At 57.6% G+C, this 16,109-nt stretch overlaps 1 protein-coding gene across 1 annotated transcript in view; it reads right to left on the bottom strand.

Moving 5' to 3' along the window:
* GTF3C1 (general transcription factor IIIC subunit 1) overlaps positions 1-16,109 on the bottom strand; it is a 76,468-nt gene that overhangs the window by 25,472 nt on the left and 34,887 nt on the right. Inside the window, exons 8-19 of the mRNA XM_066383110.1 lie at positions 15,035-15,150; positions 13,771-14,086; positions 13,023-13,237; positions 10,019-10,155; positions 8,825-8,978; positions 6,290-6,393; positions 5,392-5,576; positions 3,645-3,923; positions 3,248-3,393; positions 1,404-1,501; positions 854-950; positions 563-740 (exon numbers count right to left, since the gene is read on the bottom strand). Of these exons, the coding sequence (XP_066239207.1) occupies positions 563-740; positions 854-950; positions 1,404-1,501; positions 3,248-3,393; positions 3,645-3,923; positions 5,392-5,576; positions 6,290-6,393; positions 8,825-8,978; positions 10,019-10,155; positions 13,023-13,237; positions 13,771-14,086; positions 15,035-15,150 (2,025 nt within the window). The remainder of the gene's footprint in view (positions 1-562; positions 741-853; positions 951-1,403; positions 1,502-3,247; positions 3,394-3,644; positions 3,924-5,391; positions 5,577-6,289; positions 6,394-8,824; positions 8,979-10,018; positions 10,156-13,022; positions 13,238-13,770; positions 14,087-15,034; positions 15,151-16,109) is intronic.

Below are 16,109 nucleotides of genomic sequence, written 5' to 3' on the forward strand. Positions count from 1 at the left end.
CCTCCCCTCCCCTCCCTTCCCGAAGAGAGCCCCACGGAGGGCCGCACGCTCTCCCCTCCCCTCCCCTTCCCACCCCTCCCCTCCCTTCCCTAAGGGAGCCCCACACGCCCTCCCCTCCCCTCCCTTCCCTAAGGGAGCCCCACACGCCCTCCCCTCCCCTCCCTTCCCTAAGGGAGCCCCACGGAGGGCCGCACGCTCTCCCCACCCCTCCCCTCCCCTACCTAAGGGAGCCCCAAGGAGGGCTGCACGCTCTCCCCTCCCCTCCCCTCCCTAAGGGAGCCCCACACGCCCTCCCCTCCCCTTCCTTCCCTAAGGGAGCCCCACGGAGGGCCGCACGCTCTCCCCTCCCCTCCCCTCCCTAAGGGAGCCCCACACGCCCTCCCCTCCCCTCCCCTCCCTAAGGGAGCCCCACACGCCCTCCCTTCCCTTCCCTTCCCGAAGGGAGCCCCACGGACACCATAGGCCTCTGGAGAGCAGCCTGAACACTGCGAGGAGCACCCCACCCTGTCGAGTTCTAATTCTAGGGTCCCACAGAAAGGAGGTGCAGCGAAGCAGACGGTACCTAAGGGGGTGTTGAGGCAGACGCACTGCAGATCAAACCAGTAGTTTTCCACGTCCTGCATTGAATTCAGGACGTAGAGACGCCTTTCGAAGGGCCGGTTGCTGTGGGCGAGGTGGTAGTGTGGGTCACAGATGGTGGTGTCAACGATGGACGCGTTCTTCTTCAAGTAGATGAAGACCTACAGAGGGACAGGGACGGGGCAAGGAGAGAGCCTCAGGCTCCGCCTCGGGTGGCTGTCGCCCCCGTGCTCAGCAGTCAGGACCACCTTCATTCAGGCGTGAACGTTATTACCTGATCTTTGTCCTGAAACTTCTCCGTGGGACCAAACTGCAGTAGCCCCATGTAGCACAGCCTCTGAAGGTTCTCCACCACCGAGAAAATGTACCGTCTGCAGAGCAGAGGGGGCAGGGCTCAACCACACTGCGCTCTCAGCCGCGTCCGGGAGGTGCAGGGAGACACGTGCCTCCCTTCTCTCCCCCTTCTGTCCTGTGGGACCTGGTGCGCTGGCCTCGGGCCGGCACTGTACTGAGGTCCAGAACCTCCTTCCCACACCCAGTAAGGGCAGCATCACCAGTGCTACGCTGGGAGTCCGTTTAGAAAGTGAGAGTAACAAAAGGACAGAACCACGCCAGTACCTGCGATCATTACCAGCAGATCTGACTTGAAAAGAACTGTGAAACCGAGGACTAACATTTACCAGCCGCCCTTCCCTTGCCCTGGGCGTGCAGGGCGCTGAGTGAACGGAAACCTCGAGTCTTCACGACCAGCTGGGCAGAAACCTTGCCTCCTCCTGCGTAACGGTGATCAGAACCCTGACCTCGAGGGGCTTGCGGGGCCTCACCTCTTGTACAGAAGCTGCTGCCGGATGGGCCTGGGGAGGGAGCGGATCAGCGTGTGCTTCTTCAAGGGGTCGTTCAGAAACTCCTCAAGGTCGTCCACCTACGAGGCCATTTTAAGGGTCAGCTCACCCTCAAGACCGGAGATTGTGAAAAACCACTCACCACTATCTTCCGGACCGCAGCCACTCGGAACCTGCCCATCAGCCCCAAGGTGACAGTGCCCCGTCCTTCCCGACCCCCCAGCCTCCCACATCTGTGCTTCAGTCTCGTCCCTCCTTTCCGGCCCATCTGCCACACTGCGGGGCAACACTGCCCGCACACACCGCCGAAACATTCCCAGGGGATGATACGGGAATCTAGTCATATAAAAAATACGAAAATGGTAGCGTAGATAAAAGTGGTACTCAGACCTCCCGCAACCACATCACAGTTACAGCTAACTACAAAACCACCATCATTCAGAACCGCCTGAAGTCCACCTGCACACAATCCTACAGCTAGGGGTTTAAAGAAGCCACATGGAGACAGGAACGGGCTGGTCCCACACCCATGCGTGGTGGATAAAAACCGGGAGGGACATCTCAGCTGTGGAGACTCCCCAGCTGAGTTCCAGACAAGGCCCCCCGGCCCAGGGTTCCAGTGCCAGGAGGAGAGTCCCCGTTACTTCTGACTGTAAAAGCGAGCGGGTATGTGGCTGAGTGAGACCGAGAGCTGCCGAGTCCCAGGTGGTTCCTCTTAAAGGGCCCATCCGTGCATGGACGCACTCGCTCTGAGCTCTAGTGCGGGGGCAGCAGTAGGAACGGCACCAGGACGTATGGGGAGGGGCTGGACTGTCTGGTGTCAAGGTGAGAATGGAGGGAAAGCTTCTTTCCAGGCCAAAGCACTGGCAGAGGCCACAGTGTCTTTGCTGAGCTCTCTCCATCACGGAACCAGCAGACAGGCAGCGTATCTGAGTCCCCATCAACCTGGCTCACCCTGTTTGCCCTGCTCTCGTGATTCCTGAGGCCCTGCCCCACCCAAACTGCGGGCCCCCCCAGCCTGTTTCCAGCGGCTTTTCCACACAACTGGCCTGTCTTGGTTCATGCTTCAGACTTCCCTAAAATCTCTTAAACAGCAGCATTTGGCCTCTGTGTACACCCATGCCTCTTGTTAAGCGGCCCCAGGCCTGGCACTCGCAGCAGCTGGCCTTGGTTTGCAGCCTGGCCTCTCCTGGGCACCTACAAGCCCAGCAGAAATAGAAGCCATCTGCAGACAACTCTGTGACTCATGCTGGGTGTCTCCAGGCAGGGCACAGGGGGCAGCTGACCTTGGCCGGTACCTCCCAGGGGCCCCAGAGCCAGTAGAGCCGATGAACAGCTTCAGACCACGTCAAAAGCACCACCAACCACCACCTCCACAAGCAACACACTGAAGGAGCAGACTCAGCAGGCGCCAGCGCCCAGCGGAAGAAGGTTCTTCTTCGTGGGGTCAGCTCCTGTACAGATGCTTCTCCACAGTGGCTGCAGCCAGTGCTCACAGGCACTGGCCCGGGCTAGGTAGTTCCCTCCTACTGGGGTGCCAACAGCAGTCAAGGTTCAACTTCAACAGGAGGGTGCACGCAGCCCACATGGGGGACGCATGCGAGGTGCCCAGCTCAGGAGAATGGGAAGGAGGCTGTGCCACTGGGCCCTATGGGACACCTACTGGATAAGGCCATTCCACCAAGCCGGGAGACACAGCAGCTGTACCAAGGACACATCTGTCTAACTGTAAGTCTTGCAGTATTTTTGCTTGACCAGGTGAGTGTAGACCCTCTGGCCTGGAGCTGAGGGACAAGCCTGTGTGACAGGTTGGAAGTTGCCAGTACCTTGTAGCTGACTTGCACGATCTGGAGGAAGATGGAGAGGGGCAGGCAGAGGAGAATGTCGCTGACAAGAGCCCAGCCGGAGCCAAAGTCCCTGTGGATTGGGATAGGAGGGACGTAGCGCATCCATGAGATCTCATCCACATACACTAGGAAGGAACCAGAGACGGGGCCAGGTCATGATGGGGCTCTCACCTCCTGGTAGGTCTTGGCTCTCTCTTACCACAGACTGACAAAACTCTACTCGTCGGGCAGGAAGCCCAGAGGTTCAGGAAGTTTAGATTATGCGTCTATTTTGATCAGGGTAGTGTGGGGCTTGCCAGTTCAGATGATAAGAACACGGAACCATGACGACTCCCCTTTGGACCCTGCTGCCGCCCACCTGGCCTGCGCATCTCACCCGTCTCTGTGCCGAGCTCCACTTCAGTCTCCCAGACCGCTCCCTCCTGGGCGTCCTTCGGCAGGGCATCAGAGGGGGCCTCCGGGTACTTTCTGGAGGCGGGCATGGCTCCAGGCCGGCCCGGCTCCTGTGCGCCCAGCCTCCTTTCACTGCTGAGGCCCAGCGTCTCGACCGTGTTGCTGACAGGGTGCCCGTAGACCAAGTACCACAGAAATGTGTGGACCATCCGCAGGCGAGACATTTTGGGCAGAAATCCGAGAGAACGCCCAAGTCCAGGAACTGAGGCAAGAAAGGGAGAGGGTAGTGCTTGAAAAGTCCCAGATCAAGTCAGCTCAAGTCACTCAAACCACTATTATTGCCACTATGGCTCAGGCGCCAGCGGGACAGCAAATGTTCCCACTCTTTTGGAAGTTACTTTCTGGTGGGAAAGAGCAGACAATACCAAAACATCTAAAACAATACATCATATGGAAACAGCTGGTGCAGTAAATAAGCAAGGAAGGACGGGGGGAGGGGTGTGATTCTACACCGAGGCCAGGACAGGCCTCACGGGGAGAGGCCTTCGCGAAGTCCTCAGGTCCGTGACTGGCGGCCATGCAGACCTGGGGCTGCGCAACCCGGCTGAGTGCCCGATACACTCGAGGAAGGGCCGGGAGGCTGGAGTGACAGGGTGGAGCAGAGAAAGAGAGTGCAGGCGACGACCCGGAGTGGGATGGAGAAGGGAGCCACCACGGAGGGCCTGACAGACCTCTGTCTAGAACTGGCTTGATGGGGTTGTGCAAAATATTCCAAAATCTACGATCTTTTAAAGCACCTTGTTTCTTTGTTGGAATAAAGCCTTTCCCGGTGAGAGGGAACAGGCGAGGGTCACGGGGCACACGGAAACAGGGCGGTGAGGACATGTGGCCAGAGGTCCCTCCTCCCCACCATCCTGGTCCATTGGAGAAGCACACTCGCTGCCTTCTGTCACTCAAGTGCACGTGCTCGTCAGCTGCACACACGCGTGCTCACGTTTCTCCCTTAGTCTGAGCTTCCACCAGTGAAACTGACAGTAAAGGTCACGCTCGTGTGACAGTAGCCTTCGGGAAGATGAGTCACACAAATGGCTCATCTGCCTGGAAACCCCGAGTTTGCTATGTCCCATACCAGGACATTTCTCTGCCTGGCACAGGTCTGTGCCCTGAGAAGTCGTCCATGCCCTCCCCACCAACTCAGACACCGATGACCAGGGAGGAGGGAAGCACCCGTCAGGAAGCCCTGTCCCTGCCCCCTCCCACATTCGCATTAGAGCAGCTTGGGGGGGTGACGGAGGAGACAGCTCTGTTAGAGACCTGACTTGGGAAAACGACACGAACGCTCAAACTCGCCAATGGCTGTAACTACCAGAAGGCTTCTGGGGTCAGGAGAGGTGGAGATTTTCTGTGCTTTATAGAATATTCCAGCCCAAGGATCATTAGAAGAAGGAGTTATCTTTGTGAATAATTCCTCATGTTGGGATCTAGCCTAATTTCACCTGAGTCTCACCATAGCCTTGTGAGGTATGTTGGGCAAGAATCATTCCCATCTTGCAGGTAGGGAAACTGAGGCCGGTGAAATCATGTGACCAGCCCACACGGCCCACCAGTCACTGAGCCTTATTCTCTGACCGCAGCCCAGTGCTTAGATGTAAAACCCTGAGAGACTTAACTGGCACCATGCAAACAACAAATGAAACACGATCAGACATCAACTAGAAGCTGCTTTTTACCTATAACAGGGTTGTAGTTTTTAAGCTGGGTTATACCCATCTTCTCGTCAGTTTTCTTCACCCGTCCACTTTCTGGTTTAGAGGAAGCACTCAGCTGAGAGTCTCCTGACCCACTTGGGTCCTCTTTTCCTTGACTTTCTTCTTCGGTATCCCCTTGGGGCGCCGGAGGCTGGGGCCCTTTAGCCCTGCAATCAAAGAACAAGACTGATGTTATGCTGAGAAAACCCAGGGCCAAGAGAAATGACAGGGTCAGTCCTCATGAATCACACAAAGCCATTCAATCCTGAGGTTTCAAACTCAACTGCCCGTAGAGGCCAGGCAGACGTAAATGGATGAAACGTGTCAAGGTCACCAGACACCGGGGAAAGGAGAGGCCTGTGGTGCCCTGGAGCGTGTGTGCACCCCCGCCTGCAGGGCAGCTGCCACCTGTGAGGACCGGAGCCCGACACACTAGGTCCTCCGACACGCTCAGGAATGCCAGAAATCAGAAACCTGGCTCATCAAGCCGCACAAAGCAGCGCCTGCGAGCGAGAGCCAGGCCCCGCTCACCCACGCGCACCTGGTTTGAGCCCAGCTAAGCAGCCTCTCGGTCCCATCGACGGTTTATGGGCAAGATTAGAGAAGAGCGCGGAGGGACCACAGAGTCGTTTGGGGCCATTATGAGACTGAGCGCCTTTCCATGTCACAGGGCCTCACTGGGAGTGCTCTGTTCACCATTAGAACAGAATTAAGAATGTGAGGATTTTCTTTTTGCTTCAAGATTCCAGAAACTGACCCTTGTCAGACTAGGAGTCGTGAACCGTGAGCCATAAACCCAACCCAGTGAGTTCACGGGTTTCACACAAGAACAAAGGGCTTTTGTGCAAACAGCTTCAGGAGTGAAGACAAAGCCACTTGCCTGTTTCCGGTGTTGGAGTTGGAGATCCGGAAACGAACCTGCTCGATGGCACTTCTCACCAGAGGGTCGTTCTGGTCCAAGGACGGGTGCACCACCAGGTCCACCTGCAGACAGGGCCGAGTGTCGCAGAGGGCGGGGGAGACTGGGCACCATGCTCGGCTCTAACTTTTCCAAAAGGCAGGAGACGGAAGCAGAGCACACGGCTAAAGAGCCTGCCATCGTCAGACTCCCTCGGGCGATCGGGCGAGAGAGTTCGCCATCCGTAATGGGCTACTTTGCTCAGGGGAGGACTTCTGGTCTAGAAGCAGAGTGGCCTTCTGGGGGGTCCCTCGCTGGTGGTCCCGGCCTACCAGCCTCGCCTCGACCCGGCTGGCCACAGCCGACGCCTGCTCCTGCTATCTGAGTATTTCCCATAGCTGCTTTTGAGTCCTGAGGGCTTCCATCTGGAAAAGGCGCCTGGCCTTCCCTAACCCCACACTGAGTGCCACGGTGGGACTCCTGCCAGGCGCGCTGCTCAATAAACCGGCAGAGGCTCAGAGCTGCTCTGTCGCTCTACCTTTCCCACAGCACCGGAGCTGAGCAGAGCGGTCACCACTGCCTGTGGGACAACCAGGTGACACGAGAGGAACTTAGAAGGGCATGAGTGACAGCTGTGCAGGAGATGGAGGCACAATGGCCTGGGCACCTGGACAGCAAGGCTTCCTTTTGTTTGTTATTGGCAGGCGAGAACAAGGTAAGGTTTTCTGAATGGCTTACTGGCCAGCAGGCTTCGTGCCAAAAATGGCCTGAAAGAGGGCCAGTCACAGGGAACAGGCAGCAACGCCCAGATGGGGGCTTTCAAAGGCAGCCTTGGCTCAGTGTCTCCTGCTCCTCGTTTATAAAATGAGGACCCTTCCCTTAGGCCCTGCCAACCTTTCTGTGGTTTTGTGAGGCTCAAACGAGACCCAGTTAGCCAACACCGAGAATGTAAAAGCACGGTGAAACACAAAACATTCCCATTTCCTCACTTTGCAAAGCCAAATGGCACAGCCAACTTCCCAAAGGCACGGCAGGCGGCCAGGTGCAGGGGCCGAGGCGAGGGCTGGGCACGGCCACGGTGGCCAACACAGCGCCGAAGACCAGGAGGCTGCCCAAGGCGCCATGCTCTGGGGGCCAAAGTGCTGCCGAGACACGTACGCTTCTTCTGGAGGCAGCTGAACTAAACCGCAAGCCCTTCCGGCGGGAAGAGTGGGTGCCGTTAAGTGGCACCACAACAGGCTGCTGCGGCGAGAGGCCCCCAGGACTGGGCCCCTTCATCCCTGAGGTTTCCCGATCCTCGGGGTGCACCCACGGCACCTGCGACCCTCCCCACTCCTGGCGCAGCCCTCCCGGCACTGCCTGGTGGACACGGGGCCAAGGAGGAGCCAGAGACACAGTGGACACCCTTGCCAGACGGCCCCTCGCCACTCTTAAACGAGGGGAGGTTTTCTTGCCCTCGGTTTCTGCCCTGAGAGGGCGGGCCGTCTGAGACCTGCTCTGTGCAGACGAACAGGAATCAGAGGTGCTCCAGCCGGGGGGCGGGGCTCTGTCCTCTAGGGACAGACGTCAGCACGGGGCCTCCCGCCCCTGCGCAAGGGGCCGAGCGGCTGGCGGGCTGGGGACAGGAGCAGAACAGGGTCAAGGGGACTCATAGCAGATACAGACACTCATGAGCGCTGCCAACTGGGAATGGTAGAAAATGTGTTTCTTAAGTCATTGTTTTGTATTGCTCTATGTTTTTCAAATATCAAATGTCTCAATAAATAAGATAAAGTAAAAAAACCCAGAAGTGCCTTTGCCAGCTTATTAAGAAAACAAAACATCAAAGCAGAGCTCTCTCAAGGCAGAGACTTAAGTATAGTCAGAAAAAGATATTGGGAAATTACAAGTGACTGTCCCTGCAGCACTGTTCCCTCTGGTCCCAGTGCCCAGCTGGGCTCTCAAATTATTCTGACCCAAAAAAACTTAGGCCTTAGAATATGTGCAAAGCCACTGAGCTACAGTTGCTATGGGAATGGCCCCAAACTTTGCACAAAAACAGATAAATTGAGACAGAAGAGATGTGTTGTTCCCCATCGGTAACCCCAGCAGTGCATCCTAATTAGCCGCAGCCATCATTTCCTCCGGGAGACGCTGCCTCAGATCTCTGTGGAAAACGTGCTGCTGCTTAGTCTAAACGTTCCACCTCCTGAATGTTGCCTAATTTCCGCCCGTGCTGCCCTGCTGCGCGCCAGTCAGGGAGCCCGCCTGCCCTCCTCTCTCTGGGCGGCTGCAGGGCTGGGCACTGCCTGGGGCAGCATGGGCCGCTCCGGGCCCAGCACCTCGCTCCTCTGCTCTGTTTCCAGCTTCCACAGAGAGGTGGGTGACCCTGGCCCCCAAATTTAGGGGGCATGATGGGAACTTCCAAGTTACTGACAACAAAGGAATGACCGAGACAGAACAAGGACATGAGAAGCTAGACAAGGAAACTCCCGCAGCGCCTGGCTGCCTCTGTCGGCGTCAGGAGCCCGTGGTTACCTTCTTCTTGATGCCATCTTGAATCACCGTGGTCCGGAACAGCCTCAAGAGGCCTTCCTCAGACAGGTTCCGCACCAGGCGGATAATGGACTTCTTACAGCACTTGGTGGGCACGCCTTCTTGCTTCTCCTGGTCCATGACCATTTTCTGAATCCTGGGGCATCACAAAATAAGCACTTAACACTTCCAATCTCAACAGGGAAGGCCCTTCTCAACCCAGGCCACTGGATGCCTCCTGGGGTCCAGAGGAAACGAGGGACTAAAGCGAGCATCACCCCTAGAAGGCTGACTTCCTGAGGCAGTAAGACCATTCCTCTCTGGGACCAACAGTGAGTAAAGACAGCCCACCCCTCGCAGAGGCTTCACGCTCTGAGCTTCCCCCCCCACCCCGAACTCGAGATCACATGGCCTGTGGCGATGCCAGGGGAAGCGAGTAGCCAGGCCGGCCGCCTGTCCTTACGAAGCCCCGATGCCGAGTCGACATCCAGTGCGGAATATTCCAGTTCACACTGTCAACACCTTCAGGCCTGAAGTTCCCTGATTCCTCTCCTCAAACACCTTCTTCTCTAGACCTCAGAGTCACTGCGGGGATGTTTCAAGGGCACCGATGGGAATGGCAGGGACAGCAGGGACATTTAGAACATCTGGCCAAACCCATCACTGCACGGAAGAGGGGAGCTCAGCGGCAGTATCTGCAGATGCCCTCCCCCCCTCGCCTGGTTAGAAGAGTCACGTCCTTGACTCAGTGGCTTTCACGCTGGGAGCCTCAGAAGCCGGGAAGACGCTGCCCAGAGGGTGGTGGAAACAGGCTGAGGACCAGATCGGAGCGCGGAGCCTCCACGCGAACAGAGGCCCCTCCCACAGGAGTTCTGTCTTTTGTTCTGCTTTCCTATAAGATTCTAGCCACCGCTACTGCCCCCTTCGCTGCCGCAACGTCTCCAAGGAAGGACAGAGTCACGTGCACTTCCCCCAGGGATTCTAGTTCTTGCTCAGTCACCTCTCCCTGTCCACGGTATTGTTATTCCTCAATGTCTACACTTGTCAAAGCACAAGAACAAACTCTAAATCCTCTTACTACAGAGGGATACTATGAGAATCTGAACGGGGAAGGGAGATTCAAACGGTTCCTGGTCATTTCTGTACTTGACTAATTGGCATGAGATTAGCATTAGTGCAAGACAGACGACTCCTTACGTGAATAAGCTCTCGATTAAGCGGAGGTTGGTGACAGCTTCTATGATCAGGTTCCTGCGTTTCAGCAGGCGGTAAGTTTCGTGGGGTTTGTCCTGGCCTGGGCCGTGCTTCCCAGCCTTCTGGGAACTGCTACTCTCCTAGAACAAGGACCAAAAGCACAAGAACACAGGGGCTCAGCACAGCGTGGGGCCAGACACCACTCCTCCTCATGGAGTTTCTACGCCCACGTCTCCAGAGGAAAGCCCAGAGGGCTGCTGCCCCGAGCCTCGCCCGCCGCACTATTTCAGTGCTTTGAAACGATGGGGACATCTGCCGGCAGGCGATCTGGGATCTCTGTGGAGGCCGCTGGTTGCAGAACAGGACTCAGAGCGAGCACTGCAGCACTTCTGAAGCACTCACTCCGTCTCCTCTCGGGTCTTCCCCAAGAAACCCACACAGCGAGCAGAGCTCCACGCCAGTCACCCTAGTCAGCTTGTTTTCATCAAAAACTTCCAACCACCTTATTGTACGCTTCCCATTTTATGGACGTGGAAACCAGGGCTCAGCAAGGCGAAGGAACTGTCCAGGTTCACAAGCATGGATGTGCGCCAGGACACGTCCTGCCTCCCGGGCGCCTGACTCCAAATCCGGAAATCCCGGCGACCTCCCTGGGGACAGAAGACAGGCCAGAGCCGGGCTCCGAGGGCAGCGCGGCCACCCTAGGCAGATCAGGACGTGTGGCGGGGGAGGGATGAAGGGAGCGGCCAGTGCTCTCCCTGGTCCCCGCCCGGCGCTCACCTCTGTCCACGGCTCCCCTCCCAGGGGCCTGAGCAAACCTGCCCCAGCAGCTCCCGGGTCAGAGCACAGCAAAACGGGCACCAATGCGAACGGAAACACCACTCTAATGTGTCCCTTGCAAACCATGTGGGCCCAGGGCCTGTTTTGCTGGTCCCTCCTCAGTGGAGTGGCACTTTCAGGAGAATGAAGTCACCCAGAGGCTACTCAGTGGTGGTGTCACAACAGTCCACGTCCCTGCCTTCTGCTGGAGCTTCAGGCAGGAGGGCTCCAGGAGTGACAGAGACAAAGACTCAAGAAGGGGCTCGGGTGGCTGGAAGACCTTCGTCCTCTTGCACCTCAGAGCAGACATTGAAGAGGCACATGAGTCCATGCGGCCACTTCTGGGGGCCGCAGGAGAGCACAGGGAGCAGCAGGTGGCACAGTGCACGCCCTGTCCTCTGCGAGCATAAAGAGGACGAGATCCCGCCACTGCTCTGGGAACAACTTTCACGAGGAAGAGGAAGTGCTGAGCTGGGCAGTGAGCACGGGAGTTCTAGGACCTGGAGCGTGGACCAGGCCAGGAGGTGGGGGAAGGGCACGCGGGCCCCCGGGCCCTGCTGGGATGCACCTGCAGCAAGCCCAGGCTCTGCAGGTAGAGAAATACTGACCATGACTGGATAGGGAGGCGTTATGGCATCACACGGACAGGAAAGGGCCAAGTTTTTAGAAAAGCGCACAGCAAACCTTTTCCACCCCACCCCTTCTGCTGCAGGGAGAAGAGCAGCAGGAGCCTCCAAGCAGAAGGGAGAAAGGGGCGGGGAAGTCCACACACAGGTCTAGCCCTCGTGGTGTCGTGACTGAGTAGGCACCTCGCTCAATCCCAAGAGCCCGACTCCCCACCCTGCCCCGGACCGGACCAGAGCTGGCGCTTGTCCCCAGGGCTGTGCTGGGGCCCGACAGAACAGCAGGGCAGCCTCCAGAGGTGCCCCGTCACTCTGTGCTCCTCCTCTGACTCCGTGTTTCTACAGTGCAGGGGCACCACCAATACCTGGGCACAGTCAGGTGACAAAGGACAGTGAACCAATCATATAATGAGAAAGGGGCCCCCATGTCAATCAACTTGCCCCTCCCCCACAGGGTTCTTCAGTGTTAAATTTGTCTACAATGCTCATTTCACCAATCAACTTTTAATCTGTTTAATTACATGATGAAAAGGCATTGGTTTGATGCTTCTGTGTCTCTAACCCTCTGACATACAACAGTATCTGGCCCCAATGTACCGATACAGTTTTATTTCATCACATCTGTATTAGGGTTTCCCTCGTTTTATGGTGATGATATTGGCCTTTCGTCTAACTTGGTTTCTCAGTGCTGGCACTGCTGCCATCCTGGGCTGGCCAACTCTCTGCCGGGCATTGTCCTGCACATTCTGGGCCATGTAACAGCATCCCTGGCCTCTCCCTGCTGCATGCCAGCACCACCCTCTCCACCCACTTGTGACAATTAAAAATATCTCCAGACATTGCTAAATGCCCCACAGAGGGGAAATTGAGTCACTGTGAGAACCAATGATCTAAATTGGCCATGTAAAATGTCCCCCCAAAGAAATTTAAGTAAAAAGAGTGAGTTGCTGGCAGTTTTAAACATCTAGCTAACAGAGCAGGTGGAGGGCAGCGGGCGAGGCTGCGGGCAGGTGGCCCATGAATGAGTGCCTGACTGCTGCCCAGCACGGGCCGGGCACTCAGCACCTGCCGCCTCTTTTTTTTTTTTTGTATTTTCCTGAAGTGAGAAGCAGGGAAGCAGAGACAGACTCCCGCATGTGCCTGACCGGGATGCACCCAGCATGCCCACCAGGGGGCGATACTCTGCCCATCTGGGGCATTGCTCCGTTGCAACCAGAGCCATTCCAGCGCCTGAGGCAGAGGCCATAGAGCCATCCCCAGTGCCCAGGCCAACTTTGCTCCAGTGGAGCCTTGGCTGCGGGAGGGGAAGAGAGAGACAGAGAGGAAGGAGAGGGGGAGGGGTGGAGAAGCAGATGGGTGCTTCTCCTGTGTGCCCTGGCCGGGAATCGAACCCGGGACTTCCCCATGCCAGGCTGATGCTCTACCACTGAGCCAACTGGCCAGGGCCCCCTGCCGCTTTTTGATTCTGTTTTGTGATTCTTAGGCATGGAACTGGCAAGGCCGATGTCCGCCTGCCCCAGGCTGCTTCCCAGAGAAGAGGTGCCGCACTGCAGGCACTCGCTCACCTTCGGGTTCTCAAGCCTGACCTCTTCGATCACAGCTATGTTGCCGCTGTTATTCTCCACACACTGGGAGTCGAGGGACATGCTGGGGTCCGAGAGGCCGCTGCTGTCCAGCAAGCTGTCCCCGGTGACAGAGCTCCGGCCGGCTTTCTCCTCTGCGGCTGCCAGGGAGGCGGACGGCTGCTTCTTCAGCGAGGGCAGGCTGACTTTCCAGCCACCTGCGGTGGAGGGAAGAGTGAACTGGGGCCACGTCAAGGGGAGGGCGAGAGGGGCACCGGGCTCCCACCAGACCAGACCCGCACAGGCCATAGCCCCATGCGCTCGTGACAGACAAGGGACAGACAAGGGCAGTGGCCCGAGTGCGCGGTGCGCACACCTGTCATCAGCACCACCCTCCGCCCACTACACAGGCTTCCATAACTAAACTAAAAACCTGCCGATTCTTAGGTTGTTGGGGGGAAGGAATAGAAAAAGCTTATGGAATTCCATCCCTTTAATAGTAAAAACACAACAAAACAAACAAAACATCTGCCAAGGAGCCAGACACACGACCCTCTCCTCCAAGCTTCTGATGTGTGGCACAGCCGGTCCCGCACGAGGGCGGCCTGAGGGCACGCGTGTGCCCGCCGAGCTGAACAAGCGACTGTCTGAAGAAACCGGGGGGGGGGGGGGGGGGGACCGGCTGCAGCTCCGACTGAGGGCGCCCACCCTGCCCCCTCTCCCGCCGCCCGCGGGCCCAGGGAGCCCATACCCTTGGTGGGGGTGGAGTGATGAGGCTGGGTCCCGAGGCCGCTGCTCGAGGACTTTGTGTCCCCCTGGGACGCCCTGCCTCTCTTTCTGCTGCTGCTGCTGCTGCTGCCCTCCTCCTCACTGTCCGACTCAGAGAGGAACGTGTCCTCCCCCTCCGCTGGGCAGGACTCCTCGGGCACGGAGGCCAAGCTGACGGTGGTCAGCAGCTCGCCGCGGGCTTTCTCCCTCTCGTACTGCCGGCTGAGGTCGCTCTCCTCCGCGAACATGCAGGAGATGTACTTGGTGGTCCGCTGCCGCCCTTCGTCCTCCATGAACCCCTGGGGAGACGAGAGACGTGCTCGGTCGCTCAGCAGGGGGCGCTGTCGCACACAGGTGCTCAGGGGCGCTGTGGGACTTCAGTGTGGGTTTCCTCAGCATCCCTGCCTTGAGCTGCGTCTGCTCCACCTCACACCCCGGGTCCTGGCCGGGCCCCGCCCCGCCCCGCCGAGGGTCCCTCAGGGCTTCCTGCCTCGTGGGCCCCCAGGTCCTGCACGCCTGTCGGAGATGGGTTTCTCATTTGCAATCCTGACTGTGTGTCTGCTCTGTGAGACTGAGCTCCCTGCAGGCAGGGCCCTAACGTGCTCTTCCACGTGTCCCCAGTGCCTGGCTCAGGACTAAGCCCCAGAGAACCGGTTAGTAAGCACCGAGTGTTTGCTATACAAAATCGGATGGTTTAGAACTGTTATCAGACTGCTGAGCCAGGGCCGGGAGGTCACCAGCTCCAGCCACCACCACGAGGACTGAGGACGAGGCCATCGCGAAACCAGACTCCCTCCACCTTCTAGGACAGGGAAGAGGGGCTCTCCCGGGGCCTTACGTCAGAAAGAGTAACATGTTTACATGCCAAGCACACGCCCAGGACAGCGCCAAGTGCCCTGCATCATTGCCCTAACTCTAACACTGCCTTCCAGGAGGAGGGCCGGAAGCTCCCGGCAGAGAGCAGCACACAGGCTGAGGGGGCGGGTCGGGTCGGAACGTGGACAGGGGAACACGCCACACGGGGCTGCCAGCTCAGCGTCCGGGAGCCAGAAGGTGGAAACCAACAAAGAGCGCAGTGCTGGGGAGACGGGACAGGCCTGCGCCCTGAACTTGGCCCCCGGCAGCCATCTGCCTCCCTGAGAGAGACAGCAGGCCGGTCGCACTTTCTGACCCGCTGAGACACCCCTTCACAGTCACACTGCAGGGGCATCCAGACAGCAAGATGCGCAGGGGACTCGGGGTGTTACCTTGACAACTTTGAACCTTTGAAGAAGACGACACAGCATTCTTGCTTCCAGCTTCCCCACATTCATGGCCACTCGGATTTCAGCCTGGGAAATTCCCTTCGTGCCTCTGCGCTCGACTGTGTGAAACGAGATCCTTGAGCCCCCAGCCCAGCAAAGGAGCCGCCGCGGTCCGTCAGCTCCCACCCACCTTTCAAAGCAGACATTCCAGTCCATGAAACCAACAAACAGAGTGAAACAAACGCCTGCCCTCGCCCCTCCCAACGCTCTCTGAGCACTGCCGCTGACAGCCAGTTTTTAAGTGCTCACCACCCAAACATCAAGAGATCAACTGCTGACCTACTAAGTTTCAGCAGCAGGAAGCTAGCTCTTTCACATGAATGGATTTTTTCAGATAAATGACATGAACCCCTTTAAAAAGCATCAAAATAGTTTTTAATTAAGAACTTTAAAGGTATCCCTGTCTTTGCCGGTAGACTCAGACATCACAGACACCATCAGTGCTGCCCAGCCACGCTGCCAGCCAGCAAGGGCAGAGGGCATGCTGCCTGGCCCGTCTACGTGGGCAGCGGACGACCGTGCTTCCACACCTGCTCCAGCTGGCCTGCCGGCGCCCGCCCTGCTGCACGGTCACAGCCGGTGCTGTTCCTGCATCTCTGCCCAGGAAGTTCTAAGTGTACTGGACCACTGGAGACCGGGAGCTCCAGGAAGGAGCTGGGGTACGTGGCAGGAAGTCCCCCCGTAAAAGACATGAACTGTAGGGCAGACTATCTGGCAAAGCTCACTGACTGCTCAGAAACATTTCCCCTTTATGTCCTGATCCATCGTACACTTGAGGCGGCCAAGTAAACCCATCTGGAAAAAGGAGATGGGTTTGCTGTATGGCACATGTTGAAAAATAAACATCAGCATGAAAGGTGATCAGAACAGGCCCCCACACTGAACCAGTAACATGCTGATGGTGGGGTGAGAGCGCTCAGGGCAGCTTCTCCCAAACTTTGTTCTGGGAACCCAGTCTGAGAGATGTTAACAGTTAACAAAAACTGCCTAACGGCCCCCCAAAAGAGGTGTGCTGATT

This window comes from Saccopteryx leptura, chromosome 4, assembly GCF_036850995.1.
Source record: "Saccopteryx leptura isolate mSacLep1 chromosome 4, mSacLep1_pri_phased_curated, whole genome shotgun sequence".
Classification (NCBI taxonomy): Eukaryota; Metazoa; Chordata; class Mammalia; order Chiroptera; family Emballonuridae; genus Saccopteryx; species Saccopteryx leptura.